The sequence below is a fragment of the Acromyrmex echinatior genome, chromosome 3 (genome assembly GCF_024713525.1).
Source record: "Acromyrmex echinatior isolate Ae372 chromosome 3, ASM2471352v2, whole genome shotgun sequence".
Lineage (NCBI taxonomy): Eukaryota > Metazoa > Arthropoda > Insecta > Hymenoptera > Formicidae > Acromyrmex > Acromyrmex echinatior.
The window spans coordinates 20,170,479-20,194,163 of NC_141854.1; the positions used below are offsets into that span (position 1 = coordinate 20,170,479).

Below are 23,685 nucleotides of genomic sequence, written 5' to 3' on the forward strand. Positions count from 1 at the left end.
GATATTTCAATTGTGTAACCTAGAGAAATTTAAATAAGTAAAAAAATAATACAATCGAACTTTTATAATAAAAGCTCATTGTTGAAATTTTCAAGTATGCAAGAATTGTTTTTAGATTTTTATACAGTCTGGAATAATATAAAAATCTATACTGAAGTTCAAAGATCAAAGTCTATTGACGAAAGATGCAAAATTCTATGTAATCAATGGAAGTATAAATATTTAAATGTTCAATATTTTTGACACATTATTTAGAATGTATATGTATTATTTCATTATCAAAATTTATTATATTTTGCCACTATATTTAGATATTTCATATAAAGCAATTTTTTTTTAATGTACATTAATTTAGTGTTGTGAGTGACTGAATTTTCAATTATTATTTGTAATAGTTGTATGCATGGGTACAGATTATGGGATAGGAGAGAAATCTTTTTATTATGGCATTGATTGCATTAAAAATTGAAAGTCGATTTACAAATACAATATTTATTTATTATTAATATTGTGAACAGTTATTAATTTTAATAAAATTATTGAAATATACAGTGCAGACTATCAGTGCAGAGAAAAGTATGAGCTATATCAGTCCTAAAAATCTTTGTAAATTTTACAATCTTTTGTAAATCTAATGCAGCCTTAAGTCACATTTAGTAATACTGTGTTTTTTAAGTCTGCATACATATGCATTGTTATATAATATGACATTTAATGAGCACTGCATATAATATCAGCATAATTAATTTAAATTTTTATTAAGTATCTCGCAATCGGCTTTCTTAATAAGATCTACAAGCTGTTGTGCAATTTGCTGATTGCATGCCGCTATAACCTTCGGAGTCATTAGATCTAGTTCTCCCCCTGTAAATGATAATTTTTTATATCAACAAAATTTTTTTTATATAATAAAATAAGATTTTGAGAGTTTCGAAACTGGACTAAATGGAAAAATAAATTTGCAATAACGTGAGACTAAGTGTTAATAACAAAAGAGTCATATTTACCATCAGTGTCTATCACAACTCCACCTGCTTCTTCGATTATTAATTTCCCTGCTGCAACATCCCAAGCATCGATACCTTCAATATGATATGCCTCCACAGCTCCCATTGCTACGTAGCACAACGTGAGCGCTGCTGTACCTAGTGACCTTATTCTGAAAGAGAAGCAATTTATTATTAATAGTTTTTCAACTAATTGATATATACATTATTACACATTTAAAATATCTTAAAGAATATTTTAAAATATCTTCAAAAAATATATTACCCATGAGTTCCTTGTACTAAAGCGTGCATTCTACTATATACACTAACTAAATACTGAGGATCCTTTGCGAGCCATGGTTCCATAGCCACTAATGATTGAGATATGTCTGGAAAGAATAGACGTATTATATATAATTATATATATATATTTAAGTATTTCTTACGTGTGAAAGTGAAGTAATTATTTGGATGGATAAAGCGAAGACAGATTGTAGCTATATCACCACGTTTTAAAGTAATTGCTTTATGAAGGACACAACATTAACTCTGATGTCTATTAAAATTGCTCAGTCTGCGATTTTAATGGATATTGGATAACCTTCCACTGGACCGTAAAATAATGAATTTCTTACACTCATTTTTAGCAAGGCCACCATGATATAGTAACACGTGTAATAAATTAGATTGATGTGTGTCTATGGTATTACATGCTTCATGAATCATGCTATTGTGTGCGTGTTTCGAATATGAACATATTTTAAGTGTAGAATTATTTACCTCTCATGTCAGAAGTTTTTATGGGCTTTCCATTAAGGAAAGCACCGCAGTGTCTCCTTGCCGAAAAGAATTGTCCCATAAGAGGATTGTATATTATCCCGATTTCCACCTTTTTGTTTATTAGTAACGCTAAGGAGATGCATGTATGTGGAAAACGGTGTACAAAGTTGGTAGTACCGTCTATCGGATCTATTATCCACGTAGGGTCATTGGTTAGTTGAGGTAGACAGCCTTCTTTTGCTGCTGTTTCTTCTCCAATAAATCTGAAAGATTAAATCTCGTTACAGCCACCTCATTTCTGACTTGTTGTTAGTAGTTGACCATTAATCACACTCTCTAAAACGTTTAGAGTGAATTATCACTCTAAAAAAAAGTGAAATATCACTCTTAAGATTTCTTTTCAAGCTGGCTCAATTTTCACTTTTTAGAGATATCACTTTAAAGAATTTAGAAAATAATAACTTACTTGTGCGATGGAAACTGTATCGATAATTGTTTTATTAATTTATCCTCTATTTTGCGATCATATTCTGTAACAAGATCCCAGTCAATTCCCTTACTTTTGATATTCTTTCTGCTATTGATTCCATCTTCTATTATCTACAAAGAGTAAAATTCTCTTTCAATATATTTTGTGTAAATTCTTGTATTTAAGATCGCTTTTTTTATTAGTGAAAATTATTAACCATTATTTATGAACATTTCATAATCGAGTTTTTTTATGACAGTTAATTTGGAAATTGATTTTCTTTAGCAATAATCATAATTTGTTACCTCTTTTTCTAATTTTTTTTGTATTGCATATCTTTATTATATTAGCTTTAAATTTTGTCTAAAAATCATGTATTTCTATATAAAATTGGTTACTGAATCGGGAAATGATAAAATTAAAGATTGGAGCAAAGAAATATAATAAAAAAAAATATTTTTTAAATTGAAACTCACTCACATTTCTTCTTTTTTCGGTCTTTTCACATTTTTTTTTGTGAATATTAATGAAAAAGATAACTGCAAAAACTTAAAAAAAAATTTAGACTCTGACTGAAAAATATTTTTTATTTTTTTCTATTTTAATCTTCAATTTTATTATTTTTAAATTTAGCTACCAATTTATATAGAAATACACGATTTTCTGATAATTGTATAATTTTATCTTATATTGCGGCCGAAAATCTCCTCTAAAAACTTTAAACGTACATAAAAATACAACTTAATATCATGAAACGATACGCACATCTAGTAGATTTTATCTTTAAATGATATTTTGATTTTTTTCGTATACTTGATTAAAAGTTTTTTTACATTACTAAAATTAGCATTCGTCTCGCGAAAATATTTGTTGATATCTTGAAATATTGATTTTGGGATTTGTATTTTCTTTGCTATTTGAATAGCAAATGCGAACAGAGAACCTTTCTATATAAAAAGCGTTAACAACAGCTCATGTTTCACAATCTCGATTTCTTTTTTATATCTTCAAAAATAATCAAGAGTTTACGAGTAAACCAATTTCTATGCATTTGCGAAATACACTCTGCCGGTTTTCTAAATAACAAATAATTTTAATTATTATACTTTTAGAGATATTTATGTGCCCTGCATCATATAACAATTGAAAAATATTTGAATATATTTGTACAGATCTACTAATGCAAAGTTAAAAACTAATGTTGGCATTGCGATGAAATATAGACAAAATAATGAAGTCATTATAAAATTGCCACATATAGCAATATACTTAAGTACATAGTTAATAGCTTTAAAAATGTAAAAATGTTATTTATTGAATATTTGCTGATGTATAATGCATGTTATGATATTGAGACACAATTGAAGTCAGGATGTTTACATGGCTGTTTATATAAAAATTTTTTAACTGACAGTATATGTGAAGAAAAAAATTATTTTTTTTTACACGGTGTAATAGTGACAAATAATATAATTTTATAAATCAGAAAATTTATAACTGAAAAAATTACATCTAATACGTAATATTACTGAAACTCTCAAACATAGTGATTGATAATTCGATTCTTTTATTTATATGTAAAGAAAAAAATTATTTTTCATGATGTAATAGTGGTAAATAGTTAATATAATTTCATAAATCAGAAAATTTATAACAGAAAAAATTACGTCTAGTACGTAACATTACTGAAGCTCTCAAACACAGTGTTTGATAATTCAGTTATCTTATTTGCATTGAAATTTTACATTTGTTTACTAAACAAATATTAATCAGAGACTGAATCAATCTTATAATATCTCGCGTGACTTGGCAGCTATCTATGAGCATCTATCTAGATATCGCACTAATCTCGAAATGTGAGTACTTGTCACTTATCTTTTTTTTTGAATAATAACATACCTTTCCTGCATACAAGACCAATTCTTCAGCGATTCTGTAATATTCGTCAAAATTATTTAGCTCGCACATCTTCCCCAATCTGTCCCTCAGTATGCGAATGAAAAATGATCACAATCTGCACACTTACACGGCTGTTTCGTAAACTGCACTCGTCTTTTCGACGACGCTGACTGACTGATATATGCGTAAGACTACTCCGACTGTCAACGTGCCAGATCGGATGCACGAATGAACGTTGGAGGTAGAAACGGCCGAAACTTATCTTACGGCCGATAATCGCGAAAGTTTTATTCCGTCCGCGATATGACGTCAGAGCGTAGACTGAAAGGTAGTTGATTACGCACATGCGAGTCTGGGGTCTATATCCTCATCACGGTTTTACGTACTTTCCGTGAATACCGCAGTATTTTTCTCCTTGCATTCGTCAGTAGGTTCTATAATTAGGTGACACATCCTAATCTATGGATTTTCCCTGCGGGGATTGCTTTATACTTTAAACCCTTACGTTCTTAGTGATCATTAGATAAACAAAGGAAAACAGATCGTCAAATCACTTCTTTTGTATGTTTTTAATTACGAGCATAATTATAATCCATTCTTGCATTAATATGTAATTATCTATTTTTTTTAATTGGCTATTTATAGCCCCGAGGAAATCTTTGCAGAAACATGAAGTTGTGAGGAAATAAATCATTTTATTCAGTTTAGATGAATTTATTAATGTCTACTTTATGTTGACATAAATCAGATAATATATTTCTACTTCATTTTCTAATTAATAACATTCCTTTGAAAAGATTAAGTGTATTACTTTCTGCATGATTTAATTCAAAGTTTACTGGTATTACAGGCAGTTGAATGGCATAACAAAGAAATTTGTAATTTTAATACGTATATATTTCGAAATTATTGACGTTATTTTGTCCTCATGTCTACACGATGATCAGCTTCGCGGATGAGCCTAACAACATCGCGAGCGATTCCTTCGTTGCACGCGGCTACCGCACGTGGCTTCATGATATCGATCGGTTTGCCTGGAAAAAAAAAAAGGACGAAGGATTAGTCAGTATAGTAGTCATTGGAGCGTAACAAAATGCAAAACGTGATAATTGGCGATTGGAACACAGCACGCAAAGTCGTACAGATAAAAATAAGCGTAAATGAATTGCTCTTACGCACTATATTATTTTTCATGAAATTTTTAAGTCTTTTTTTTTTTAAATGCGATTACGTTTTATTATTAATATTATCGTTGCGACTGTTAATTTAAACAATGCAGAGTATGATCATATAAGTATTATAAGTTATAATAATCTTATGCGTTATATAAGTATAATAACCTCATATAAGTTATAATAACTTTATTATCTTATTTCCAATCTTATTATTATAATAACCTGTTATGCGATCCACAACGACGCCTCCAGCTTCTGAAATAATCAATGATGCCGCGGCTATATCCCACGTCGAAATACCAGGACCTTCGATGTAATAAGCCTCCACGATTCCAAGCGCGACGTAACACAAAGTTAATGCCGCCACACCGAGAGTGCGAATGCTTCAAGGTGAAATAAATAGCGCAAGAAGACAGTACAAGTTAAAATCTCGTTGTTGCAAACTTGCTTTTAAGACTTACCCCTGAGCCGCTTTAACGATGGTTTGGATTCTCTCCATCGTCTTTTCTCGTAGATCATCTACTTTTATGAAGCCTGATTCCATGCAGACCAAAGCTTTCGACAATTCTGCGAAATTTCGATATATATATATAGAGTTAACATTTTTGTGAAATAAATAACGTTTATACAATGACGCTTTCTAATTTTATCCTTGTGATGTACGAGTATTTCTAAAGTGTAGTTATGATTTCTCTAGATCATTACCGCCACGCACTTACAATTAGCATGTTGCAACGCAACTGTTAGCAAGAGTCGATCTATAATATATGTCATTCTTTAACTTGAAGGTAAAGAGGCGAATAACCTGAAATACGATACATCTATATATCTTTTATATTTTCTAACCGCAGGAGGACATTGATTGTCCTACTTTCAGTATTAATACAAAACTATTACATTAACTCTTTTATTCTGAGATCTTTAGATATATAGAACTTAGAGCAGATTCTATTACTGCACAGGAAAATATCCTCATATGTCATTCTCCACATTCTTGACGTATTGTCCACATCGCATATCTTATCAAATCAAATTACAGATACTAGTTTGTTACCTTGTATTTTAGACACCTGAATCGGCTTTCCGTTCAAAAACGCGCCCCGTCCTTTTCTAGCCGTAAATAGCTGCTCGAGAATTGGATTGTACACGATACCAAGGACCATTTCTTTTTTAACGGCCAAACCGATGACCACACACGTGTGCGGGAATCCATGGATGAAGTTGGTGGTTCCATCGATGGGATCTATGATCCACGTTGGAGCGTCAGTTAATTCTGGTAGATCTTTGCCAGTCGATTCCTCTGCGATAAACCTAATCGTATAGTTGGATATATATAATTAATTTTCCGTACTCGTGTATCATTTGCTTTTTGTCAAATGATACGATGTTGTTTGAGAAATGTCTACTACCTGTGGTTTGAAAATGCTCGTTTGAGTCCGCCGATTATTATATCTTCTATCTGTCGATCGTACTCGGTGACGAGGTCCCAATCGCCCAATTTCTCTTTGATATGTTTGAAACCGTTGATAGAATCTCGCAGAATCTTAAGCAATACTTAATATTTAATACGTATTATAAAATCATTGAAAAATCGTCGAATACACAAATAAAATACAAAGACTGAGATAAACAAAAAAGATTTAAAAAATGAGATAAAACGATTATTATGTTCGTGAGATAAATGCTTTTTCCACATTTTGAAAATGTACAATTTATACTTATGCGTATGATTGTGCAAAGATTTATGCTAAAGATCGCTTGATTTATGGTATTTCACAATTTGCACAGCGAATTTGATTTTTCCTGTTTGAGTACGGAAAAATTATTCACAGCGCAGAATAGATTTGTTTATCGTTAGAAAATCTCTAATCGTTAGAAAATTTGAAAGGATTATTGAATTTATCGCTAATAGATTACAACGTCATTAGGATGTTCTCTTTATTAATTCAATTTTTGAGACGTGACAAATAATTGCTAATTAAATAACCTTTGATGTTTTTGATAAAATTATACGGTGTAATTTAATTTTAATTGATCAATTTTGCCGCTCGCAGAATGAATAAAAATTCATAAAAACTGACGTCAAGATTTCTTTTATTATTTACAAATATAATAATTATTTAATTAGATATTTTATCCATGTATTACGTCGCTTCTGATATCTTTCTAGGAATTGATTTCTAATTTTATAGAAGTTTTATAATGTTACGGAGATGATGAAAGAATAGATGATGACAAGCGTAAATTCGTAAAATGTTTTAGATGTAGACATCTCTTTATGATACATAACACACTCGACTCTTAACATTATTTGAAAGAAGATTTCACGTCTGACATTATAAGAATGTCACATTCTTTCCGTTCACGTCATCCTCAAATATGTAACTATGGAAGCATATATAAAGTGTGTTTTCCCAATGTCATATCGGTTGACAAGCGATCATCTCAATAATGATACCGTTTAATACGTATTTTTAATTCATTCAGTTCATTGATGCTTTGTTCGATGACCACGTGGAACATTCATTCTTATCGAAGATGAGATCGTTCTTGTGATATATGCTCACCTGGGCAGCCTCGCGCGTCAGTTTAATAGCAGTTTCGTAGTACACGTCCTCGGCGTATCGTGCCATTTCCGTACAACCTGGTGAACGCGCAAAAGGCGTCTGTTTCGACCTCGTCAGCAAAAGGCGCGAGCTAGCACTGTGTTGCTTATGTCTGTACCTCGTGCTTTTTCACTCGAATCGGTCGCGCCTGCAGCAGGAGGTACGATCCGAGAACAACGATCGGCGCATTCTATCAAGTTTTTACCTCGAGAGCTTTAAGAATTCCTTTAGAGAAGTCTTTTAAAGATTATAAATTTTTAACTGCTGCTACTCGTCAACAGAAGAAAAGATTTGATAAATGGAAACTACTAATTTACCTATTTGTTATATGCATATGATATCTTTGATTACAGTATTGTTATCTAAATTCTTTAATTAACATGTCACGTTGATTTTTTGTTACAATGAGCTAATAAAACTGGATGTAAATAATGTATTTTGAGATTTGAAGATATCTATTCAAGACCGTCTTGTCTGCTTTATGAGATAACAATAATGCCATTCTAAAATAGACCTTGATTTTATATTCCGTCTGAGATGTACTTAATTGCACGCACCTGCCATTCACCACAATGATGTGAGATGTCTCCCGACGACGCGATTGTTTTATAAAGAGGATAGAATGATCAACGCTATCTCACTGGTTTATTTCCCATACGATGTTTAAAGTCTCTTTCTAAACGATTTAAAAAATTACGAATTTTTAATAATACTATCCTTCGCAATGATTCGGGAGATATCTCAAATAGTACGACAGCTATTGTGTGTGCGTGATTCACTTGCGATGATAGATAGCAATATGAAGTCGTAATAAGATATGTAAATTTTGCGTTAATTTCCACGATAGGAACTATAGGTGTTGCAAGTTTCGCGTCCTCGAGTGGTTTAGTGGTTAGGCATAAATTATGATAAAAGTTTAAATTCAGTCTATTTTTGATTGTGTTACTCGACTCAATCATAAAATATTTGTAATAATTCACAAGACATGGCTGGCACATAGAAAAATATAAAGCAGTAAGACGTAAACCATAAGGAAATCGTAACATTGAATTCGTTATTGACCTTACGGTCTCTATTATGTTCGGCCAATTTGCTTACTACTTATATCTTACTGCTTTACGTTTTTATATATGCTATAGCTTAAGCTTATTTAAACTTATATTTGCTCTGCAATGTATATATCTGTTTTACCTTATGGCCTGTTTGTAATGTTTATTTCATTAATGTTTGTGATTGTTTTGAGTTTAATAGAGAAATAAGAATTACTCTAGTAAAAAACATGTATTTTTAAAAAATCTGAAATATTGCTTGGAAGCAGAATCTCTTGAGAGACCTACAATTATGCTAATTTTTTTGCTCGACTTATTAATATACAACATTATTGATTACATAAATATTTTCTGTGAAATTGATATTATTGAGAATTATCTCTAGAATTTTATTATTATCACAATATTTTTCTGATTCGGGATTTCTATCATTTCCTACGTTTATTGTCTATAAGATTTTCTACTTGCAGCTTACACATTTGTGTTGCGCAAGTATTTAATGTTTCCTAATGATTGGCTCGATCTTTATTCTGCCTATATCTATTTGCTTTAATACGCTTTTGCAAATATTTTTCATTTTAATTAAAATATTGAAATGTATTTATCTTTTATCAAGAACTAAATCGAAATCCAATATTGATGTTTATTGGAATCAATACTTTTTTTTGTATTTTTTGTTGTTGTCATACATCGTGACATAATAATGCTTATTTATTTATACATTGTAATGGCTTAAAAAAGGCATACATCGCAATAATGCGTTTAAAAGGATCATTTAAATTATATACATTATATATCGAAAATATCTTGTACATTGAGACCATCTATTGCAATGAAAGAAATTGAAGGCAGTTTATAACACGCGGACAACAGCCATGAATATTCATCGCACACAATAAATAAAATTATCAGAAAAAATTTTTTCAGGACATCGATAATTAATTTTATTACCTTATCTTCTAATGTCAGCATCTTATAAGACGGCATACAGAAACCTACCAAACTGTTTTGACTTTTAATTCAATATTGTAATGTTTTTAAATAATGGAACGATTAATATGTATGGTAATTAATATTTTTTATTATTTTAAAAATCGATAATTAATAGTATTAATTCAATAATCAGAAAGCTTACCAAATGTGTAGAGAATACTGATAAAAAACTGTTTTTAAAAAGTTTTACTTAATGGAAGAATAATTTAAATGTCGATTTGATGAATTGCATGGTAATTATTTAAATTAATATCTACCGCAAATTTCATACTAGCGAGAATAAAGAAGTGTGAATGCGTGTATTATAATTTTTTTTTCACTAAAAAATAAGTGATCTTGGATAATATACATGATCATTTATTATTATGGCCGCCTACAAATTATCTCCTTCCAGTTTTTGAATAAATAATTCTATTTATTATACGCTCACACATCTTAATAATATTTTATGATTACGCACAGAATAAATTAAAGCAATCTTTTTTTCTAATATTACATTTTATATACCTATCAGTAAATACGATACTAACATTATCATGTTTATTAAATTTCATAAATTGTGCCAAAATTTAATTTAAACAGTGTAATCTAAAATTTTAACACGAAAAATAATATTGATAATGTTACAGAATAAATAATTGTTTTAATATAAAATACAATTTCGGGGAATAAATTGTATTATTGTGTATAAAATGCATATTATTATATTATCAATATCTTCGCACCGCGTTAATATATGATGAATGATAAAATTTTATAATGAATTTGATAGTGCTTTAATTTTAATTTTATTCGTAATAACACGGGGAAATTGATCCAGAGTAAAAAAAACTAATTACTGCTAATTCTCATTTTACAATATTGCACATTGGTTAATATATTCGAATTGATCTCGTAGATATGACATCTGTAAGTGCGTCAATGGAACTTTTTAACAGAAACTTCTTTAGACTGATTTTTATAGACAATTTCCTTGTATTACGTGATAGATACGTTCGCTACCGGAACACACCTTCTCCTGTTTTATTCACTCAGCTCTTGAATGAATTAACGTGAATTATTTTTTGTCTTGTGTCAGGTTCTTTTTCTTTGCGTTAAATCTGTATCGATGATTATTTTAGATATATCTCTCGTGCTAGACTTTTGTTTGCTGCGATAGTATTTGCCTTCATAATATCATAAGTACTACCTGTGAAGATGATTATAATAATTAGTTTTGCAGTAATCATCAACTTTGCGTTTACTACTTTTATTTAAGATCTTGTATTATTTTATAAGAAATCATCTGATTTTAACCCTGCATAATTCTGATAATTAAATTTAAAATTTTTGACTGTGTTCTGTGTGATTGTACAAAATAATTGTCTTTATTCATCATAATGAAAGTATTTCAATATGAATATATTTATCTATAATTGCTTTACAAGTCAATTTTCTGAGCTTGAGTTTTGTTAATATTTATCTTCTTTTAGACAGTAAATTAAATATTAGATATTTTAGGGGTAAATTTTTTAGAGAAAAATTTTTTTTTATTATATTCATATCGCGACGGAAAATTTGTAAAATTTAGCCATATGATATTTGTGTTTTTATTAATTTATTGTTTACGTTATCGTACCTTTCGAGTCAATAACAATTCCACCCGCTTCGCGTATAAGCAGCGTTTCTGCTGCTACATCCCAAGGTTTAAGGAGAACATCCAAGATGTAAGACATCTATTACACCCTGCGTTACATATGCCATGCTCAGTGCAGCTGATCCAATGTTTCTGTTACTGAATTGAAAACGCATAAAAAGGACCTTTTCAGAATAATAGGTATCTAACACAGACTAGATATATATTACGGCTAGGTAAATATATATTACATTATAAGTGAAAAAGACCATTCGGTCAAGGCACGGTTTTTCATACCTAATCATTTCTCTGTGAATTTATAAAATTTCCAGTTCAAGTTAATTGTGCATCAATTATTTGTTGATCTTGAATATATAATTCGTTTTACTTACGCCTGCGTCGCCTCGATTAAAGCAATTAGTCTGGCTGTATATATCTTTGTCCTTTTTCACATATTTTATAACTGACGCATCAATCCCTAGCATTGCTTGTTTTAAATCTGCAAAATGAGCAAATTTGAAGCAATAAGAATGCACTTTTTATAGGTGCACATCAGATGTTTTCCTATTCGACGCGAAATTATTACGGTTCTTCCCCCGAATGAATCAACGTGTGATTAATATAGTGTGATTAATCCAGAGCTTGCTGTTAAAAATAAATTGTTATTGAACAAACATATATTTAGTACTGAGTTTGCAAGATGGGAAGACATAATAGAAATCAATTATGATGAATTGCAAATATTGTGCAAATTATATAGAATAATTGCGAAATGAAAAATGTAACATTCTGAAAATCTTTAACAATTGTTATGAAATCTCGGCGAAAATTAATATTTTAAAAAATATAATATTAATAGTGTCGCTTCTACACCTTACCAGTGATGTTAGAGACGTGAATCGGCTTTCCATTCAGAAAAGTATCTTTGCCTTTTGTCGCAGTGTAGAACTCTGAGTTCGATGGATTGTAGATAATGTCTAAAACAAGCACTTTGCGGATCACCAAAGTTATGCTTATGCTGAAATAAGGCAACGAATGCATAAAATTGACGTTCCGTCAATTGGATCGAGGAACCATGTTGGTGCGTCTGTCAATTCTGGCATTTTTTGCATTGCAAATACCGTTTCTTCCGCGATAATTCTGAAATAGGAGATATTTTAGCGAAACATTTAATTCCTTAGATATTAACAGAACATAATACGATCTTACGATAAATAGGATTATTAAACTAAATTTAAGTTTGATTATCTAATGATTTCCAGTTTGTCTGTTTTTATGCGATTACAGTTCATGTTGCAACTCACCTGTGATTGGAAAATTCTTTGGATAAGCTATCAATAAATAGTTTTTCAATTTGCTGATTATAATTGATTACAAAATCCTCTTCATTTTTGTTGTATATAACTTTTTCGTCCTCGCCACATTTAAATATCTATGCAGATAAGTAATGCAAAATATATGATTATATCAATTGAAGCGACTTTCAAAATACATTTTGTCCAAAATTTTATTTTTTTAGGAGATAGTAATAGCGTAGTGTTCAGTGTTGAATGATTTATATGATAAGTTACTCTGAAATGTCAAAAATATTTTTTCATCGTTAATTTATATGCTGAAAAAATATAAGACATTTCGAAATGCATTGCGTTTTTTAATTAGAAATAAAAAATGCGTTTATTTAACATTTTTAGCAATTGTTAAGCAATTTTGTTTAATATTTCATATCCTACTTATTGTTCTTTTCTATAAAGTACGTAGTTTTCTTCTTTCTCGTTTATTAAAAATTACAAATTTTGGACAAAAACGCATTTTGAAAGTCTGCTTCTCAATAATTATACGAAAAAGAAAGAAAGCTGAAAAATATTGAATTAATTAATTTTTTAATAAAATAATGGTTAAAGTAAACATATTTGGCTAAAAATTGAGAGTGAAACTCGTATTGACATTTTTTAATCATCTTCGGGAGATTCATGTGAAATATTAAATATTTATGTTGTAAAAATCTCATAAGTCGAATTTTTTTTATCTTTATTGCAATGCACAACGTAAGTTGTAAAGTTTGACGAGAAAAAATATAAGCGAGATAGATAACACATTCCACATAAGTTGTGCGGCACTAGCAAAATTGTTGCTACAAAGCGTACCAGTAGATAGAATATAAGAATGTAAGTAGTAAGAAGTGAGTAGAGCAAGAGAAAAGATCTCCCAGAATTGTGCAATCCTTCCGCTTATGCATGAGTTGTGACTCACCTTGCCAGTTTATAATACGAATTCTGTCGCGAAATCGAAACTTCGCGATGTCCAGATCGCACAACATAATTGCTGATGTCGAGAAACGCTAATCGAATCCTCGTACTAACCGCTATAAATGACACAATGACTTGTGTCTTATAGGTATTTTTATCTCTGTAATTAATGATGTTTGATGGCACAAATAACCCAGATAATTAAATATTAACATTTAAAACAACTCGTGCACACTTTATTTTGTGTGTTGATAGCTTATTATAATTTATAAAAGGCATTAAAAAATTTTTTAGAAATTTGAAGTTTGCTTTATAATGAAAAGAGATACTTTCACGTTTATTGTTTTCCTTGCATACATATGTGAAAAACGCCATATATATTGACTTTTTTATGATATATAATATTTTATGCAATTATGCATATTAATATTATGTTCCTCGTAATAAGTAACATTATTTATTATACAATTATAATTTATATTTATTGAATAGAGTCTATATTTACTGAATTAATATTGTACAAAAAGTTAAGATTATTCTAAGTAGTAAATTTAATACTTATTGTAGTTTGCAACACTTGTAGCGATAACAAATTCAAAGCGTCAGTGGTACTATTGATTACTTCTGATTGATTGTCACGACAAACGTTGCGAACTCCGTTTTGTGTTTGCGATTTATGTAGAAATTTTTAAGACATACCATGCAGACATACCATCAATAATTCGCCTTCGTATCTTACACGGTAGACTGGCTAATGCATTATTAACAATATTAACAAATGTTAACGAATACATTAGCTACCAATGCTAAGTCATGTTGACTATATATGCTGTACGAACATTATCCACGTGTTTTTTTATAACATAATTTAGTTAATTTATTACATGAATTATCTATGAAAGTAAGTCAATATTTAACGAATATGTATAAAGTTGGTCTACATTTGAAGCCGCCTTTATATGTGTCATGACTTCATCATAAATAATAATATTAGTAAGATGGGCGGAGAAAAGGAATTCGGCTTGTGGAATTTCATTAATTATATTACGAGCACAGACAAAGCAGAGCCAAGCGCTCATTGAAACAAGTATTTGATACTTATGAGTTGCTTACGAATTAAACGTTAAGAAATCTTTTATATGAATAAAATAGTTCTTTCTTGAATACAACTAATTTTTAATACTACTACGTCACATTAAACATTTCTATTTTAATTATGCATGAATTAAATATAATGTATTTACTATTTATGCCAGATAATTATATACGATATATGTAAAATATTGTTTATGAATTTATGTATTTGAGATATTAGGAAATAACAAAGCGTAAATAATTTTTACTTACTATTTTGCGTAACTACGTGCGTGATATTTTATAATATACTTTCAACGCTCGCCAGTAGGCTTGGTCAGGCCCGCTGTTACTCTCAAACTGCAAAGTATGCTCCTATGAGCTGGTCTAGCGTGCTCTCTTACAATTAACGTTATTAATTCCATGCACATTTGCATGATCTTTACTTGTTCAGTTTGTTATACATTGTATTTATCGCGTCATAGTGATTTTTAATATCTCGTGATTGAATGTGTTGTATACTTTGTTTTAAACAAATAATAAATAATTGAACGTGTTTGTCGTAATTAGCTATTCGTAAATAATAAAATTAGCTATTTTAAAATTATAAACAATACTTACTCGACATATCATTTTAATAAAGACGTGACGCTAGCTTTTTTAATTATTTTAAATAACATTGGAGAGAAATGTGTATCTTCTCTAAAAATTATGCACGCTTATTTGATAGAGAATGCGGACATTTTGTCTTTGTTATGAAGAATTCCAAAACGAAAGAAAAAAAGAATGGAAATGATTAATGAAAGATAAAAAAATAATACTTTACCTTCTATCGAGCTCGAGCTCTTAATCAGTTTTTCATTGAAATACGTTCCATGTCCTTTTCTAATTGTACATAAATAAGTGTTCTAAAACGGGATTATAAATTATTCCAATCTCAAATTCCTTATTTACAGCCAATGCAATCGATATGCAAGTTTATGGAAAAGAATGTACGAAGTTCGTTGTTCCATCAATGAGATCAATAACCCATGTAATTGCATTCCGTAAATTCTGGCAGACAATTGGAACTGTTTCTTCACCAATAAATCTAATACGTAAATCTATAACAAACATTCCAAAATTTTGTATAAAAAGATATTACATGAATAGTAATTCATGAAATAGTTATTTATTACGTAATTATGATTTATACACAAACAAATAATTATGATTTATACACAAACTATACATAAACAAATTATGATATGTACACAAACATTAATATATTCAATTTCATCAAATTAAATTTAGTAACCTATGGAAATTTTTTTGCTAAATTATCCATTAAAATTGCTTTGATTTTTCGATTGTATTGCGTCACTAAATCCCACACAATCTCCAGCTTTTGTTTCAATTAGATCCTTGAAAAGCATCACGAATCATCTGAAAATAATATTGCATATGTTTTAATGTTATTTCTGTAAAAATAGTAAGTGAAGTAATGATATTGGCTGTTTTTTAAATATATAATTCATCAATTGTAATCTGTTTAATAACTTGTGAAATGAATCTTCAGAAATAACATATCTGACTAATTTTATTGCGCCTTGGAATATTAATCAGCGAAGTTACATTAAAGACAATCTGTCATGTCTGGCAATCGATAATCTTTCCAATCATACGCAATTATAGAATATATAACCTTGGCTGTAAGTATAAAGCACCTCTATATATAAATAGACGTTCTATATGTAATGAAAAATAAATTAAAAAATATTTTTACAATATTGAAAAATAATATTTATTTTTATATTTTAATATCTCATCAGCTTTCTTTGGACTTTTATTATCACTTTTCAGAAAAAAAAATGCAATAAATTGTGTTTTATGCTTGTGTTTTTTATGCTTGTCATTATTTCATTCTGCTCTATTTTTAATTCAGATTTTTTCCTTGCAAAATAATTGTCAGTAGCAGATATAATATTAACTTCAAAGAGTCAAGTTAGTATCTTAGTAAATTACAGGATGATAGTACCATATTCACCTTCTCAGATTTTATTGTAAAATCTAAAATGAAGTCGTAGCAGTAATAGAGTTCCTTTTGAGTAGACATTTTTGTTAATTCGAATCTGAAATATCCCGTTTCTTTTACAAGTTTACGAATGACATATCGCGATAGTATGCTTTATTTAAAGTATTCCGTCTGGATATCGCGATTGTTCTTATGATGCGATTGTCGGATAAGATTGTCATCCCCACTATGAATTCACGCTCACTTGACTTAATAGAAATATCGAATTCTCTTGAGTTCTTTTCCATTCTTTCTGCGATATATTATGTTTGAGAAGAGAATTAAAGATTTTATTACTAAATCCTATTACAGAAAAGTTCATCTTGGTAATGCTGTAAAGATAAGTGATATCTTTACCGTATATTCTTAAAAAAATGATATGCATAATATTTTAAAATTATTCGCAGCTGTCGATAATTTTTTTCTAAATTCACTCTTGCATTCGAGTATTAATTTAGTATATCGAAGACACTATTCGAAAAGATAAAGAATATTTTTTATACATATTTATTACATCACATTATGCAACAAAGAAGTATTATATAAGTCAATTTGGTAACATCGCCAAAGAATATGTTGATTAAATTTTATAGCGATTCGAAGGCGCCAATTCGAAGATGAACGAACTTCGTTCATCGTAGGGAATGTTTTGCAGGATAAATGAAAAGATATATAATCATTATCAGAATTAAAGTATACGTATTACAAAAATGTTTTTACAGACACAATTATAAAAAATTTTAGAATTATTTTATAATTATAGTGAAATCGTTACGTGCTAAAAATATTAAATAAGAACTAGATAAGGCAATAAATATACTAGAATCAGATTTTAATTAAGATTTAATACACAGTTTTTATTATTATTTACAATAAAAAATATTAAAAAAATAAGATTATAAAAAATTTTAAAAATATTTTTAAAAATTAGGTAAAAATTTCCTATTGATAAATTGTCTTATTGAAAATGGAAGAAATTAAAAGGATTGCAAAAAATCTTTTTATTTTTGTCAAACGTTCCTATTATTGCACAATAATATGCAAATAAAGTATTCTTATATATTGTTTTGTTTATCGATCAATGCTTGCGATAGCTGTCTTGATAGCATGCTTCAAGAACGTGATATTATGATTTAGTTGGCAACGTGAACAAGGCGTCAGAGCTTAACTTATACATACGAATATAATTCGATTAAATAAATACATCTTAATTTACGTACGGCCACAATCGCATCAGGTCTTACATGACTATGTGTATTTCTCTTGCACCTGATCCTGCCGTTTTTGCAACTTTTATCAGTGTGATGAAATTGACCGTTATTACTGCTGAAGCTATATGTTAATCACCACAATATAAAGCACACGCGATGAACATTGCAATATCAATATATTGTTTTTGCAGATTTTTATGTGTAAGCATTATATACTTCTGTATACTTTTGCAAGCATTAGAAATATTATAATTGTTACACACAGTCTTATTTAGCTCTTTTATTTTTTTTATTTTATTAAAAATATTTTTTCCATATCTCCACAATTTTATTAAAAATATATTTTGCCCATATCTGTATATTTTGTGTCATCACATATTTTCAAATCTCCAGTATATCTTGTAGTTATACCAAGACACTACCGCGTCTTCAGATTAAAATATACATTAAATATAGATTAAAATATACATATTACAGAGAAAATTGTGAATCAATTACCTAAAAATTTAAATTTGATTTTCCCGAAAATATTCTTGATTATAAATATTGACTTATATGAGATTTTCTTTTTTTCTTACAGAATCAAAGCGGCCCAGTTGTACCTACCTCTCAAGGTCCTGGAACAATGGTACCTGGACAAATGGGTCCAAATGGACCACAAAGTGGATCTCATATGATGCAAAGTGGTCCCAATCAGATGGGTTCTAATGGACCCGGACAGATGGGCCCTGGTGGACAAATGGGACCCGGTGGACCCGGTCAAATGGGTCCTGGAGGACCTGGACAAATGGGACCAGGAGGCCCAGGACAAATGGGTCCAGGGGGTCCTGGACAAATGGCTCCGTCACATATGGTGCAAGGTGGTGGTCCTCCTGGTGGACCTCATATGAGTCAGACTGGACCAGGGCAAATGGGTCCAGCTAGCGGACCTGTTCCAGGATCTCAAATGGGTTCTGGAGGCCCTCAAAATTCTCAAATGGTTTCCGGTGGACCTGGACCTGGCCATATGGGTGGTCCTCCAAGTCACATGAATACCAGCGGTCCACCTGGACCAGGCCATATAACTCCTGGTGGTCCTCCCGGACATATGGCTGGCGCAGGACCTCCAGTATCAGGACATATGAACGCTAGTGGACCACCCGGATCAGGACATATGAACGCGAGTGGTCCTCCTGGACCAGGTCACATGAACACAAGTGGACCTCCTGGATCAGGTCATATGAATAGCGGACCACCGATTTCAAGTCACATGAACGCGAGTGGTCCACCAGTATCTGCACACATGAATGCGAGCGGTCCAGGAAGTCATATGGGTCCTGGTGTTCCTGGTCAAATGCCCACAAGTGGTCCTACAGTGCACAGTATGGGTCCAGGAGGTCCGAATCAAATGGGCCCAAATGGCCCGAATCAGATGATGGCGAACAGTCAAACACAAATGGGACCTGGGGGGCCGATGGGTCCCGTTGGGCCAACAGGACAAATTGGACCAAATGGGCCTGGACAAATGGGTCATAATGGGCCGTCACAGATGGGTCCAAATGGACCTCAAATGGGCATGAGCGGTCCACCTGGACAAATGAGTATGAATGCGCCAGGCGGACAAATGGGCCCTGGTAATCAAATGGGACCTGCAGGGACGGGTAATCAAATGGGACCAAGCGCACCAGGTAGTCAAATGGGACCTACCGGTCCAGGTGGACAAATGGGACCAGGAAGCGGTCCCGTAGGTCAATTAGGACCGAATAGTCTTGGACAAATGGGTCCTGGAAGTGGTAGCGTACCAATGACAACAAGTAGTGGACCTGTTTCTATCGGACCTAATGGACCTAATGGACCTACTGGAATATGTGTAATGAGTGCCCCTGGTGGACAAATGACTTCTAGCAGCGGTCCCGGAGGACAAATGGGCGCAGCAGGTCCTGGAGGCAACTCTGGAGGACAAATGGGTCCAGGAAACAGTCCTGGAGTGCAAATGAATGTCGGCAGTGGACCTGGCGGCCAAATGGTACCCGGAGGCATACCTGGACAAATGGGATCAGGCAGTGGACAAATGGGACATGGTGGTAGTGGACCTGGAGGTCAAATGGGACCAGGTAGTGGTCCTGGTCAAATGGGACCAGGCGGACAAATTCCATCAAGTGGTCCAGGACAGATGATGCAAGGAGGTCCGGGTGCTCAAATGGGCCCGAATGCTTCGAATAATCAAATGGGTCCTGGTGGTCCGAATAGTCAAATGGGACTGTGTGGTCCAAATAATCAAATTAGTCATACAAATGCGAGTGGGCAAATGGGACCTAATGGACCAAATGTTCAGCCTCCTACTACTCAAATAGGTCCTGGCAGTCAAAATCAGGGTCAAGTTCCCAATAGCACAGCACCATTAGGATCGGGTGCTCCAGTAAATCAAATGAGTCAAACTGGAAGTGGACAAATTGGTCCTACTGGACCTACAGGACCACCCGGATCAGGACAAGAGAATCTGAATGCGCTTCAAAAAGCAATTGATTCTATGGAAGAGAAAGGGTTACAAGAAGATCCGCGATATTCTCAATTGTTAGCCTTAAGAGCTCGTCAAGGCAGTGGTATGGGTGATAAGCAAGCCTTCAATTCACAACAATTGCAACAATTACGGTATATAAATTCTATTATAACAATTGTGTGTTATATATATATATATATATATATATATAAATAATAATTTTTAAGACATGAGAATTACGAAAAGGGAACAATTAAAAGAAAACATAGACAATTATGTAAATATAAATTGAATGTAAGTACGACTAAAAAAACAATCGTACAAATATTTTTTAATTCTAGGTGATTTTAATTTTATAAAATAATTAGATTAAGTTATTTTGTATATATTTTTAATGTTTTAACTTAAAATAAGAAATACATAAATATTTTCTCTAGATGTATTTTTTTATTTCGCAGTCTCAATTTTTTTTCACATTCTTACAGAGCTCAGATAATGGCATACAGATTGCTAGCAAGAAATCAGGCTGTACCTCAACAAGTTGCACTAGCTGCTCAAGGTGAGTTTTTAAATATATTTCAATATATAAGCTTATAAGCTCTGGGTGACTACTCTATCTTTTGTATTGCTTTCTGCCACATAATTTATTTTGCTTATTTCGAATAGAGCTTTTCTAGTCCATATGTTTGTTTTTCTATTTTACATCTATTTGCTTTTTTATACATTATTTTAATATTATAAATCTACATAAAATTAATGACTTATCTTTTGAACATTGTATATCATTTATAATGCATTAGAAATTTGTATTCGCTACTGTTATATAATATTTTATTCTAAATGCTTTTATCTTCTGAATATACATTATGTTAAATACTTTCCGCTTAATTTCTATTTCTGTTCAGTAACTTTATGTATTAGATTGTGTAATTACAGAAATTATGCTTACTGATTGTAATATTTAATGTATAATGAGTGTGAAACGAAACAAATGTATAGTGGTACTTACAAAAGTAGGGTAGAATGATCCTGATTTAAGGCGGATTTGAATAGGTGGCGCGCCTCCTCCTCCAGGGATGAGTCAACGCCCCATAGATCCGTCTCAAGGCCCTGTTACAACATCTGGGCCACAAATACCAGGTCCGAATGTTATTGGTCCCACAGGTACTCCTAGACCAGGTTGCCAAACGCCGCAACAACAGCAACAGCAGCCTCAATCTGGCGCTAAGGCTAACAGAGTGACAAGTGTAGGAAAACCTGCAGGATTAGATCCATTGTTAATATTGCAAGAACGAGAAAACAGGTAGCGACAAATAGTAGTATTAATGTGTAATAAAAGCCATACTTTTATAAAAGAAGTTAGTAAAATATAAAAAATTTAATGCTTGGATAACAGAGTTGCAGCCCGAATATCACTTAGAATGGAGCAACTTAGCAATCTACCGACAAATATGCCAGAAGATCTTCGTATACAAGCTCAGATCGAACTGCGCATGCTAAGAGTATTAAACTTCCAGAGACAATTAAGATCAGAGGTACCGTATTTAATTAATTTATGGATTTATCATTTTATATGAAGTTAGGAGCTTTTATTTATTCTTTTTAATATTTTCGATTCTTTTTTTACAGATTATAGCATGTACTCGAAAAGATACCACTTTAGAAACTGCAGTGAACGTGAAAGCTTATAAACGTACAAAACGGCAAGGATTGCGTGAAGCTAGAGCTACCGAAAAATTAGAAAAACAACAGAAATTAGAAGCAGAACGTAAACGAAGACAGAAACATCAAGTAAGAGATTCTTTAATTATATTTAAATTGTAAAATTTGAATGTTATTATATAGTATTATCTTTAGCAAGATTATCACTGCGACTAAACGAATACACATTTATTTTTGCAGGAATTTCTTAGTTCTGTGTTACAACATGGCAAAGACTTTAAAGAATTTCATCGCAATAATGTTGCAAAATTGGCTAGGCTTAACAAAGCAGTGCTTAACTATCACGCGAATGCTGAACGGGAGCAGAAGAAAGAACAAGAACGCATTGAGAAAGAGCGTATGCGTCGTCTTATGGCGGAAGACGAAGAGGGTTACAGAAAATTAATTGATCAAAAGAAGGATAAACGTTTAGCGTTCTTGTTATCTCAAACCGATGAGTATATCAGTAATCTTACAGAAATGGTTAAGCAACATAAAATAGAACAAAAGAGAAAGCAAGTCGAAGAACAAAAGCGTAAGAAGGTAATATAAATTTAAACACTAGCTATAATAATATTGACGTTTCTTTCATAATAATATTGACGTTTATAATATTGACGGAGTCTTATGATCGTGTAGAAAAAGAAGAAATTACAAGATGGTGAGAATGCTGAAGATGGCGGAGTCAATGATGATACTCGTATTGGTGTAATAGAAACAGCCACTGGTCGCACATTAACTGGTGATGAAGCACCATTAATGAGTCAACTATCAGCATTTTTAGAAGCTCATCCTGGATGGGAGCCAATTGAATCAGATAGTGAGGAGGATGAGGACGATGACGAAGAGGAGAATGGAGAAAGTGAGTGAGGATAGTAAATATTCACACATTAGATTTGTGTATACTAGAGTGGTCCATCTTTACTCTTGAAGAAAAATTTTTTTTCGAATTTTTTTCGCGACCTCTCAAAATGTTTTGAAATTATTTTTTTGTGAATTGGAATCATTTTGAGGTGGAAAAAATTCGAATGTTGAAAAAGATGGACCACTCTAGTATACACAAATCTAATGTGTGAATATTAGTGTGTACAGATCTTTTATACAGACTTAACTCATGAAATATTAATTAAATAGGCAAAGATAAATCAATGGGTGATTCTGAAGAAGAAAAAGTAAAGAAAACAATACATAAAGCGAAAGTGGAAGATGACGAGTATAAAACAGAAGAACAAACGTACTACAGTATTGCTCATACGGTTCATGAGGTTGTCACTGAACAAGCAAGTATTATGGTGAATGGAAAGTTGAAAGAATATCAAATAAAGGTATTTATTACTTTTGGTATT

The 23,685-nt window shown here is 31.5% G+C and overlaps 3 protein-coding genes and 1 pseudogene across 6 annotated transcripts in view; 1 reads left to right on the top strand and 3 right to left on the bottom strand.

Moving 5' to 3' along the window:
• Positions 1–23,685, top strand: part of brm (ATP-dependent helicase brm) — a 31,052-nt gene that overhangs the window by 1,608 nt on the left and 5,759 nt on the right. The window contains exons 3-10 of one of the 2 annotated variants that reach the window (XM_011056376.2): positions 18,740–20,790; positions 21,124–21,197; positions 21,803–21,941; positions 22,035–22,173; positions 22,268–22,429; positions 22,541–22,882; positions 22,979–23,201; positions 23,474–23,664. In XM_011056376.2, coding sequence (XP_011054678.1) covers positions 18,740–20,790; positions 21,124–21,197; positions 21,803–21,941; positions 22,035–22,173; positions 22,268–22,429; positions 22,541–22,882; positions 22,979–23,201; positions 23,474–23,664 — 3,321 coding nt within the window. Of the gene's footprint in view, positions 1–18,739; positions 20,791–21,123; positions 21,198–21,691; positions 21,942–22,034; positions 22,174–22,267; positions 22,430–22,540; positions 22,883–22,978; positions 23,202–23,473; positions 23,665–23,685 lie in introns of both variants that reach the window. The other variant, XM_011056375.2, reaches the window with a different exon arrangement.
• On the bottom strand, positions 473–4,337 carry LOC105146235 (inositol monophosphatase 1). Its single transcript, XM_011056372.2, has 6 exons — positions 4,138–4,337; positions 2,236–2,369; positions 1,770–2,032; positions 1,273–1,378; positions 1,008–1,159; positions 473–864 (listed from the first exon to the last, which is right to left on the bottom strand). The coding sequence occupies exons 1-6, from the start codon at positions 4,204–4,206 to the stop codon at positions 743–745; spliced, it is 846 nt and encodes a 281-aa protein (XP_011054674.1). The 5' UTR covers positions 4,207–4,337; the 3' UTR covers positions 473–742.
• Positions 4,831–8,500, bottom strand: LOC105146236 (uncharacterized). 2 transcript variants are annotated; one of them, XM_087403849.1, is made up of 7 exons: positions 8,236–8,500; positions 7,880–8,155; positions 6,722–6,855; positions 6,367–6,623; positions 5,774–5,879; positions 5,535–5,695; positions 4,831–5,171 (listed from the first exon to the last, which is right to left on the bottom strand). In XM_087403849.1, the coding sequence occupies exons 2-7, from the start codon at positions 7,943–7,945 to the stop codon at positions 5,053–5,055; spliced, it is 843 nt and encodes a 280-aa protein (XP_087259975.1). In that variant the 5' UTR covers positions 7,946–8,155; positions 8,236–8,500; the 3' UTR covers positions 4,831–5,052. The 2 variants fall into 2 exon arrangements, with proteins under 2 accessions (XP_087259975.1, XP_011054675.1); XM_011056373.2 differs by having other exon boundaries at positions 7,880–8,500.
• Positions 9,390–13,834, bottom strand: LOC105146237 (uncharacterized; annotated as a pseudogene). Its single transcript, XR_846165.2, has 6 exons — positions 13,826–13,834; positions 12,880–13,007; positions 12,454–12,715; positions 11,968–12,074; positions 11,579–11,734; positions 9,390–11,149 (listed from the first exon to the last, which is right to left on the bottom strand). The product of XR_846165.2 is annotated as an uncharacterized LOC105146237 (transcript).